The 10,928-nt window shown below is 45.5% G+C and overlaps 2 protein-coding genes across 2 annotated transcripts in view; one reads left to right on the top strand and one right to left on the bottom strand.

The window, feature by feature from the left end:
- Positions 1 to 5,239: 5,239 nt before the first annotated feature.
- WDR53 (WD repeat domain 53) lies at positions 5,240 to 10,176 on the bottom strand. The gene is made up of 2 exons (XM_005425054.2): positions 9,690 to 10,176; positions 5,240 to 7,236 (listed from the first exon to the last, which is right to left on the bottom strand). Exons 1-2 carry the CDS (start codon positions 10,164 to 10,166, stop codon positions 6,649 to 6,651), a joined length of 1,065 nt encoding a protein of 354 aa, XP_005425111.1. The 5' UTR covers positions 10,167 to 10,176; the 3' UTR covers positions 5,240 to 6,648.
- Positions 10,177 to 10,463: 287 nt separating this feature from the next.
- Positions 10,464 to 10,928, top strand: part of FBXO45 (F-box protein 45) — a 5,811-nt gene continuing 5,346 nt past the window's right edge. Inside the window, exon 1 of the mRNA XM_031060312.1 lies at positions 10,464 to 10,574. Coding sequence (XP_030916172.1) covers positions 10,464 to 10,574 — 111 coding nt within the window. The remainder of the gene's footprint in view (positions 10,575 to 10,928) is intronic.

The raw sequence follows: 10,928 nt of genomic DNA, 5'->3' as shown, positions 1-10,928 counted from the left end.
TGTGAAAAATGCGTATTTTATGATTGGCTTTTCGCAAATATTAAAATGAATATTAGATGTGTTATGTTAGAAAGTGATGCTGTGTTAATTTTCTTAAATAGAGTGTTAAATATAGTTTTAGGTTATAACAATGTTAAAATAGAAACTATGCTATGGAAGATACTTTTTCTGAAGAAAAGACTCGCAGCGAGATAGCAGCCACAGGACACCTAAATCTTTCAGAGAAGAAGCATTTATTGCTCTCTTATCAGAACTTCTTGCCTCGCTCAGCCCTGAAGACACTGTCAGGATTCAGAGGAAGAAGGTGACCGTGATCAGACAGAATCCTGTGTTTGAATGGAATTTATGCATCATGTATGAGGTGTATGAATATGCAACAGGTTATTGTTTTTAAGGGTTAATCCTCTGTTAACGTGTGTCCTTTTTCGGGCTTAATGTTGCCCAGAAAGAGGTACCCTGACGTCCATAACTCTTTGTTTCTGTTGTCTTGTATTGTCCTAATCCAAACTGTCCAAATTATTGTTACTCTAATTATATTACTACTTTTATAACCATTTTATTACTATTAAACTTTTAAAATGTTAAAACCAAATGATTGGCGTTTTTCCCACTTTGTTCCCTGGCTGAGCTCACCTGGCCGCAGGTGCCCAGGGCACGTCCTGCCTCAGGTCCTCCTCCAGCATCTCCGCCTGCCGGTCAAACTCGTGCGCCAGGCTCTGCAGGCTGGAGTCCAGCTGTGCGAACCGAGCCTCCAGGGACTGCAGCCTGCTTTCTACTCTGGGCGGTGGGAAACGAGAGTAAGGGAATTTCGGAAGGAATTGGGGCTTTCTGCCGTGACATTGCATTGTGAACGGCTTCAGACACCGTTCTGGGGGTCCTCCCATGATTTGAAGAAACAACGCTGAAAGTCAAGGTTTGTTGTCACATCTTTTTGGCAGTTTCCCGGTGCAGAGATCCTGACATTTCCAAATACAGCTGCAAAATTAGTATGTAAATATATTTGTGTCTCTCAACCATATGCGTTATCAGTGGCATTGGATTTTCTCTAACACATTTTGAGGGGATTTATGCTTTTATTTGTAACATCGTGGTCTTCTGAACCATTTTCATTTAACATTGAGCAGAACTTATCATTACTTGTCTGGTTAAAAATTATGCAAATAATAAACAAGCCACCCGCGGTGGTTTTTTTTAACAGAACTGTCCTTCCATGGAACAACTGTGATAAAAACTACTTCATTGCTTGTATTTATCAACTGCTTTTTCATTATTTGGTATCTGTTGTGGTTTTTCCTATTTAAAACTGTAAATTATAAAGATGAGGTTTTGAGTTTTAAGCCACTCTACTTTTGCTGAAGAAAATTGCCTGTTTTAAAAGAACTTGCTGTATTGAGACAAGGTACAAGGGAATGCCAGGACTTATTTTTGTACCCATTTCTCTCTTTCCTGGGGAGACAGGGTGTGCTGGGCTTCTGTCACTGTGGGTGGTTTTTATAAAGACAGTTTCTCCACATTTTCCTCAGTCACCTGATTGACATGGAGGTGTGTTATTGAGAATCTTGAGGATCTGAAAGCTAATGTAAATAATTCAAAGTTTCTTCCTAAGTACTGAACAACTATCTCAGTACTATGTAGTCAATAGTGATTTACTAGCAGAGCATCACCTGCTCCTTACAGAATTTTTTGTGATTTTTCTTTTTATTTTACTAGCAAAACTTCAGGCCGTATCAGCTAACAATAACTACACTATCAGCAAATATTATTACCTACACATTTTTCCTTATCTTTTTTCATTCCTAGTTTACTCCACTGCTTCTGTGACCTACCTGTGTTAAACACTCTATTACCTGTATCTTTGTATGAACTTTTTGGAAGGACAAAATACACAGCAGCTGGTGATGACATTAAAAGATAAAAAGCCAAAACAAAACCCTTCAAATATTTTTACATTCTTTGACGTGTATCCCACGGTATTTTAATGCCTGTTGTCATAAGAGATGGACCAAAAATGCAATTTTTTCCTATCAGCAGCTCCTCCCTCTCCCTGCCTGCCTCTATTCCTGCCTCCTCCTTCTCCAACCAAACTCTTCTTTGGATTCTGTCTGCAGCTGACCTGAATGAGGAGAAAATAAAAAGACTTCAACAGTGGCATATTTTACTAAGTATCCCCGACCTTAATTCATTGTCTGGCCGATTGTGCAGATCCTTGTCTAACGACTTTCTGTTGTTTCCTGAGGCTAGAGGCTTCCTCTGCAGCCTGGTGAAGTTCCTCTTACTGGTGTAGGACTCCTCTTGCTTCAGCAAGAATTTTGGGACGAAAATAGAACTTTAATTGGAAAACTAAGCTGGTGACATGTAGAAATGTAGGGAGTTGAGAAGAACTGGAAGGATTGATGTGTCATAATTGGATTGAATCTGTCAGCACAGAGAGAGCAAGTGCAGAAACTGAGGTGAGGTGAGTTGGGGTTTGCTATGAGTGACTTTCAGAGCTGGGTTGTCAGATAATGAGTGTTCTTGCCGGTGAATTGTTGGTTTGCAGCTTTTTATCATGGTAAATAAGCTTCCTCACAGCCCATTCTCCAACTTCCTCCTCTGCAAGTAAGAGTGAAGTTATCTAAGATCTCATCACTAATGCTACTCTCAGTGCAGCAGTTCCTCAGCAGCCTTCAGTCCAATGCTTTACTATTTGCCCAGTTTTGTCTCTCAAACATTTTTTAAATTGCCTGTCTGTAAATTAATCTTCTGTATTTTTAAGCACCTGCAACAAACATTTCAGCATTTGCCAATTTTAGATCTAAAAATGTCTGTTCAGTTATACCACACTGAATTCCCACAGCTGTAAGTGAATTCTGATGGACTGAGTGCTGCTGCCTCTTGATCTAAGTTTGGAATGAAAAGAGGAAGAATGGATTAAACCTCCTGTTTTCATTTCCATCATGACCTCTGAACACTTTTTCCTTTAGTGTAAGTGAAGTTACCACTAAGTCAGTGACCTCTAACTCTGACTAGTGTACACACAAACCACATCCCCATTCTTTACCAGAAAGCTTTTAAAATTCCTCTCTTGTTAGCACACACAACATAATTGGAAGCCATGCAGTAGAAGCCATTCCCAATTCTCTGCAAGTGTGGTTCTATGTGGAACCTTATTTCTGCTATTCAGGCATTTACAGAAAATGACATTTTGGAGCTGTCACTCTGTGGGTTTGATTTTCCAGGCCAGTGCAGCATCCCACACTTCTCCAAGCTCTCCCCATTCCCTCACTTTATGGTACATTAGACACACACTTCTTCAAGCAGTTTCCCACAGAATTAATTTTCACTTTTTTCTTTCAGGAGTTGTTTCACTGTTTCTCCCTCTGGTCAGGTCTTTTGTGTTCACCATCGTGTGAATCAGAGTCACCCAGGCTGTGGGTGAACCAACAGTATGAGCAGTACTTCAACAAGAGGAGCAGTTTCTTCCCAAGTCTGTCAGCTGTCTGTCTGTCAATACATAATCATTCATTTCCTGAGCAGAAGTACTGCATCCCATCAGCTGTGATACTCTTGACAGGGATCCTTTTCACTGCAGGTAAACCACAGTTGTATGTCTGACACCTGATTTGACTTTTAAATGTCTCAACACTGCATAGTTTGCCTTTAAATGTAATATGTCATAGAATTCCAGAATGGTTGGGCTTGGAAGGACCTTAAAGCCCACCTCATTCCATCCCCTGCCATGGGCAGGGACACCTTCCCCTAGACCAGGTTGCTCCAAGCCCTGTCCAACCTGGCCTTGGACACTTCCAGGGATCCAGGGGAAGCTCCCTCCCAGTAATGTGAAAATCCAGAGAGTGGGGACAGTATCCTGCCTGCCTCTAACTGCTGAGAATTTCAGACCCTCTTTTGACTGTTTTTCCTGAAAATCCATGCTCATATATTTGTATCTGCTCTGAGCCACCCCCACTGGTGCCTGCTGCTGCACAGCCCAGCACGGATCAGTGCCAGCAGGGGCAGCTGAGGCAGGATTATTTTTCAGGAAGTCCATGAACCTGTTGGTCACGTTCCTCTGCCAAGTGCAGGCTCTGGAAATGGAGGGTGAATCAGCGTCACCTATGACCTGATTCCCCAGTGATGGTGATTTGTTTTCCTTAAACTTTTAAGAAAGATCCATTCTTGGGGATTTTTTTTTGCTCATGATAACCACTTACTCCCTATCTTTGAACCCTCCAGATTCTGAGGCATGGTCTGAAAATCAGAAGTTCACCTCAAATCTCCAACTAGAACAGCAAGCCTGAATTTCACAGAAACACAGAATACACTGGGTTGGAAGGGATCCACAAGAATCCAACTCCTGGCTGTGCAATCCCACCCTATGCCTGAGAGCATTGTCCAAATGCTTCTTGAGCTCTAGCAGCTTTGGTGACATTCCCTGGGGTACCTCTTCAGTGCCTGACCACGCTCTGGGAGAACATTTTTCTAATATCCAACCCAAACCTCCCCTGACACACCTTAAGGCCATTCCCTCAGGTCCTGTCACTGGTCCCCACAGAGATCAGTGTCTGTCCCTCCTCCCCCCTCATGGAGAAGCTGTAAACCTCTGTGAGGTCTCCCCTCAGTCTCCTCCAGACTGAATGGACCAAGTGCCCTCATGCAGCTGCAGTCCATGGGTGATGGAGCAACTGCCCAAATCCTGCAGCAAACAGCCAGGATGGCAGCCAGGGAATGAACACCACCATGGAGCTGATGGCTCTGTCCCTCCTTCCTCCCCAGTGAGCGAAGGAGAGATGAAGCCTGTTCATGAGCTCCTCTCTCCCTGCATACACCCCACCCTGCTGCCCACAGAAGTTTCCAGAAAAGCACAGGTTACCCTGGTGTGGTGTCCCATGTCCCAGCCCTCCCTGTCCCTCCCCAGCCCCACAGGACCTGTTCAATGTCTCGTTCAGGGAGCGCAGGGAGATGCTGCCTTTCGCCATCTTCCTGGAGAACACCAAGAGAAGGAATAAAAGCTGGAGTGGGCTCGCTCCTCTCTCCTGCAGCCGGCAGCAGGGACAGGGGATCCAAGTCCTGCAGGAGGTTGTTTGTTCCAGGCTTTTTATAGCCTGTACATCCAAATATAGGTCATGGATGCACCAACACACGTTCATGGACATGTCACACACTGAACCACACAGCCCCTTCCTCTGCCCCCCTGATCCCATGGCTTCACAGATGAACTAATTCACAGCTAACACAAAAGGGAGCAACCACAATTCTATGCTTTTTTTTTTTTATTGCTGTGTTTTGGCTTCAGTTTGCTGTTGCGCCCACCAGATCATGTCTTGGGCCAAAGTCTCCTGCTGAGAAAGGCTGTACAAGCAGATTGCCTTTGTTTTTTTTAATTAAAAAGGTATGAAGGTAAAAGCTGATTTGGATGAGAATGAGTTGTGTTTAGTTGCAAGGAGCTGCTTTGAGCAAAACCAAGACAGTTGGAATCTCTTCCATAAAGGGTGGAGAGAGGCAGCACAACCAGATAATGATTTTCCAGAGCTGGGTATGTAAAAAAAAAAAGAGCTGGAAATTTTTCCAATATAATATGAGTCTGGTAACAGCCCAGTTGGTGAAACACAGCAGCACAAGCCCAAACCTCCCACCAGTGCACCAGGTCCTCAGCCAGCAATAGGAATTCAGTTCTGTGACAAGACAGCCCAGGAAAAATCCCCTTTTAGAAAATTATTTGCCCACTTCATGGGAAATCCAGCATGAACTGAACATGCCCAGAGCTATAACATTTCCACTTAGGTCTTCCAAAGTGGAAATGAAGTGAAACTTCTAGCAAGCCAAGTTCTGCTCATTGTGTTTCAAAACTTTGGGAAGACAGGAAGTATTCAGGTAAGGAGAAGCTGTGCCTTTGACCCTTCGTATTCACCCTGTGATGGGGGTACAGTAAACTTTTGGACACAATTTTGTGTGAGTCTGGCACTATTAGAGTGATTCTAAGGACAAGGGAAGAGTGAGAGAGAAAGCATTTATTAAGACAAGTGTAATAGTTCTTTTTCCCTGGGATACACAACTAACTGACAGCTGACCCAGCAAACAGGTGTAACAGTTCCCCTGCTCCTTCTTTTGCTGCAGTGAAAAAATTCAGTTGGCAACCACAGGGAAACTCATTTGATTACTTGTTAATTGATGCATCTCTAGTCTATGCAGCTGCTGACAGAGTGTGATGAAAACCAGATTCCACCATGACCAGTTTAAGCCAACTGGGACATAACTTCATGGGAGAAATCACACAGAGCACTGCAACAGCCCAAACCACATAGGGCTGAGCCAGTGACAGCCCTGCTGCTGCTCAGCAGCCTCACTTGGCATTGTGGGTGTCTCCTGAGCACTAATTTTCTCCTCCAGCCTTAATTACGCCAGCTCAGCCATGAACTAATGTTACCCCTAAATATAGAGACCCGTTTCACTTAAATTCAAGCAGCAAGCTGCCAACCCTGCAAGAGAGAGTGGCTGTGAGCACAACAGCCACAAAGAACCAGCACGAGGCCAGGGACATCCCGAGTGCACAGCAAACCCCTTCCCCTCCCAGGGACCCAGAGGAGTTCACTGTCCAGGTCACTGTCAGTGCATGTAACTGGCTCTCAGAAGTGGTTTTATCCCCCAGACTTCTGTAAGCACCTGGGTGCCTTAAGGTTCTGGCAATGGATAGGCTGATACAGAGCTGCTCTGGTCAGCAACCAACACTCTCCTGGAGCCTTTGATCTCTGCACACGAGAGCCAGTTCACCTTCTCTCCGTGCTCAATGCTGAGCTTTGGCACAACTCCATGGTGTTCATTTGAGGCTGCTTTGTTGAGCTTCCCATCTTTTCTGCTGCAAGCAGCTGCTTGGGCCTTTTTCCGGTGCAGAGATTTTGCTGGACTTTTCTGCTGCTTCCCGACGTTGCTGCTGAGATCCCAGAGCAAGACTTTCCCATCGTTTCCTCCAGACAACAACCAGTAGCCCTCAGGCATAAAGAGCACCTGTGAGACTCCCAGGCTGTGAGCCTGGAACTCCAGCTCATGCTCAAACCTGGCACCAGTGACTCGGAATATTCGGACTTTACCGTCCTGAGCTCCACAGCTGAAGATGTTGCCGCAAGAGGCCACGGACAGGGAATGTGCAAGAGGTGGGTTGAAGAACTGCCCGGCTGACTGGGGGCTCTCTTCCTCCATCTCACACTCCTGCAGGTTTGTGCTCCACAAGGGACGAACTTTCTGCAGGTTCCACAGCATCACCTGGGAAAAAAATCAATTTTTTGTGTTTTACTTCAAATGGGATGTTTAGTAGTAAAATAAGCAACCACGCTTCTCATCCTAGCAGAGCAAAGGCTGTGTGTGACTCCAAGGGGTGTAAGGTGTGTGGTTAAACTTGCCCTAATAAATGTAGCAAATCTTTCTGGCCTGCTTTCCAAAGCCCCACCACCACACTCTGCAGTCAGTGACTCAGACCTTTAGACCACGGAAGAGATGCAAACACTGCTCTAAAAGCTTTTGCATTCATCTCAGCAGTAGTAATCATGACATCCTGCACATCAATTATTGAGAAGGAGGGACAGGGAAACCCTAGCAGTGAATAGAGATCATTATCATTCTGGATTTCTGTCTCTGCTACTTGGCCTATAATAGTCACTTCCACAAACGTGTCTGAAAAATGGGACAGCAAAAGGCAAACAGCAGTTGAGGCTGTGGTTTTTAAACAGGCATATTTGTATTTATTTTTATATCCAGTGAGTAGATCTGGTTTGTGCTATGGAGTAGGGGATGCTTTACCTACTCAGATGGGGCAGGTTGTGCTTTTAGACTTCCTTTTCCAATGCCACCCCACCTCCAAGCTCCCAGTGAAGAATCTTGTACAGCAGTTCAAGCACTACAGATTTATACTGAGCCAATTAAAATTAATGCTCTCCAGACTTTTGTAGGATCTGAATTGACAATGAGCATTCTCAAGGCCAACAGAAAAAAGCACAAGTCAGTCTAATGCAGCACTGGTGTACTGTTTGCTTCATAAAGCTAAGCTTCAATTTGTTATTAATAAAAATACTCCTTCAGTAGTAATCACCAATAAGAAGTACAGGAGTCTTTAAATTTAGTTCACAAAAGAGCCTGGCTCTGCATTTCTGGAATCCAAATCACACTAAACCATCTGAAACATATTTCCTGTCACTTTCCTGTTTCAGTTACTCTGTTGCTGCTGCACTAAAACTACTTCCACAACAACTGTGATTTACTGTAAATCAGAGGGGCTGGGTGATGCTTACAGAAAATACTCCTGCTTTCATCAGAGACAGGACTGCAACAATCTGATGAATCCATCAACTGCTGAAGTGTTTTCTGCAAACTAAGTATTTTCTGTCCTCACGGCATTTCCCCTGCTTCATCAAAACCCCTAAAAGAACTCCAGCAACCTGAATTTCAATTCTCATCATCCACAGCTTCCCCGAGGGTTTGACAAGCCCAGAACATGTTTTGTAGAGCTCATAACTTGTCCAAAGGCATGGTGCAGCACAGGGCTTCAGAGTTCTGCAGCTAAGCTCCCCTTTGGGAAATGATGTATCTTAAATGCAGCCTCAATGCAGAATGATGCTCTTCTCACTGTACAAAAAGCACACTAATGAAATCCTGTTTTGGGATACTGACTTTCACCTAAAAACCAACTTGCTGAGCTACAATAAATGAAACTAATACTAAAAAGTCACAAAAAATAATCAGCTCACTTGTACAGAGTTGTACATAAATGGTTACAATTCTGATTAAAAGTTTCCAGCCACAAGCTTGTGTATCTGCATTTTAGGGACCAAAATTAAGCCAGCTGAGGGACTGAGTGTTTACTCCTCCCAACAGGCTCTATCATCATGGCTTTAACACAGAAAAATACACTTTATACTAAATATCAGCATGTATTTCCTCTAATGGGTGTGAGATGTACTTTGGTTTCAAGAACAGAGGGTGAAACTGCTCAAACCTGTCACGCAAACTTCACCCTGCCACCGCTGGAACCACAGAAACCTTCAAGAAGCGACAGTTTTCATATCAGGCCAAACCAGGAATGTGGTCAGACCTCAACCACTGGAAAGAAATTACTGAAAAATATCTGTTCTGGGCTTAACTCCCAGCATGGCTCTTCTCAGAATGCAGAGGACAAAGTTTCCTCTTGATGAGAATAGGAAGGTTTAAAAGGCAAAGAACATTTCATATTTCCAAGATGCTAACAGAACAAAGGATAAATGATACAAATCACTTGTCCTCACAGTGATACGTTCCACTTGGAAAGATGCTGCTCTACCTGCCTGCCTCAAGCACTGTGCCTTTCCCTCACCATCCTTTGCATCTCATATGCAGCCACAGCTGATCCCTAGGGACAGCTGCTGGTTTTGCTCAGTCCAACAAAGAGCTAATACAGCACAAGAGAGCTTTGCACTGTATTCTGATTTCCCCTCACCCCACTCACTTTTCAACTGTAAATGTCAACGAAGATAAAAACAGGGGCAGAAGCTGCTGAGTGGAACACAGCACAAACAGCCCCAGCAGTTAGGTTTTGGGCCAAAACTACTTCAGAATAGTGAGGGAGCTTTCCAGTGACTGCAGGCTGAACACCTTCGTGCTCAGTGAAAGCCTGTGGGTGCCTCACTACACAGGTGGGTAATTACTGTTTCACTTCATTAATACCCGTGCATATGTATGCAAATCACCTGCATGTCCAGTCCACAGGAAACCAGGCTTTGAGGCCGCTGAGGTCGGAAGGCAACAGACGAACAGATGTTGGAGTGTCTCAAGGACCGGCTGACTTTCTTGCTTTCCAAGTCCACAACCTTTATGGCCCCCGAGTCATCGGCCGCAGCCAGCAAGCTGTCGGTGTCGTTCACCGCCAGGCAGTTGATCTCCTCCTCGTTCACGTGGAAGCGCTGCAGGGGCTCCTGGAGGGAGCGCACATCCAGCACGCTGATGGTTTCTCCGTGGGCCGTGTACAGCGTGCTGGGCCGGCGGGCCGAGAACACCACCGAGGTCACATCCTCCGCCTGCGGGAGCCGCAGCTGAGCCACGGGCGAGCCTGCCCCGTCCCAGAGCGCCAGCTCGCCCCGCTCCGCGCCGGAGGCCACCAGCCCTTCTGTGCTCACCGTCAGGCACAGCACAGAGGAGGAATGGCCACCGCTCCACTTCGCTGCCATGCTCCAGGGACACCCTGAAACAAACAAAAAAGCCCTGAGCTGAGGTGGTTAGCGGTGTCATTACAGCAGAAACTCATCAAGCAAGAAGATCATCCTGAAATTCCAGTGTCCAGCTAAAACGGGCACCGCGACAGCTCAGGACAGCTCAGAACCCAAGTGGAGCTTTTGCGACACCAGGCACAGCCACGGTGCCGACCGGTCTTTTCCAACCTAAATAATACAGTGAGACTTTTAAAAAGAAGTATTACTAAGTTAAAACAGGTTGCAACACATTTAATTGGTTCTCAGAGCACACCCATGGCGCTCACCAACCTTAACTCTCCGTGGTGTGACTGCCCGCAGCAGCCTGTGTCACAGCACTGCTTAGGGGAGCATATCAGCAGAAAATTAAAAGAAGGGCGAAAAAGGGTAGCACAAAAGTGTTGGAGGGACTGGGACGCTGTGGAAAAAAGGAGAGAAGCACACGGGATTTGTGTGACAGCCCAGCAGCCGCTTCGCCGCCCTAAGGTCCGTGCGTTAATTTAACTAATGGGCAACAACCAGCTCGTTTCTAGTGGTTTTACCTTCTTTCGTTTTTTACAACCACGTTATGTTTTCCATGTGATTCTTGTTGACCCAGATCTAAAGAGCAGCCAGAGCCCATTCATTCCACCAGAGGAACTTCGCTCTTGGCGATCAAATAACACGACACAGAAGGCCGATACCTTCCCTGCAGCTCGCATCGGGGCAGATTCGCGGCCGCCGGTCCCCGGGGGCCCCAGG

This window comes from Geospiza fortis, unplaced genomic scaffold, assembly GCF_000277835.1.
Source record: "Geospiza fortis unplaced genomic scaffold, GeoFor_1.0 scaffold118, whole genome shotgun sequence".
NCBI classification, from domain to species: domain Eukaryota; kingdom Metazoa; phylum Chordata; class Aves; order Passeriformes; family Thraupidae; genus Geospiza; species Geospiza fortis.
The sequence above is the reverse complement of the archived record's forward strand: the minus strand, read 5'-3'. Positions and strand labels throughout refer to the sequence as shown.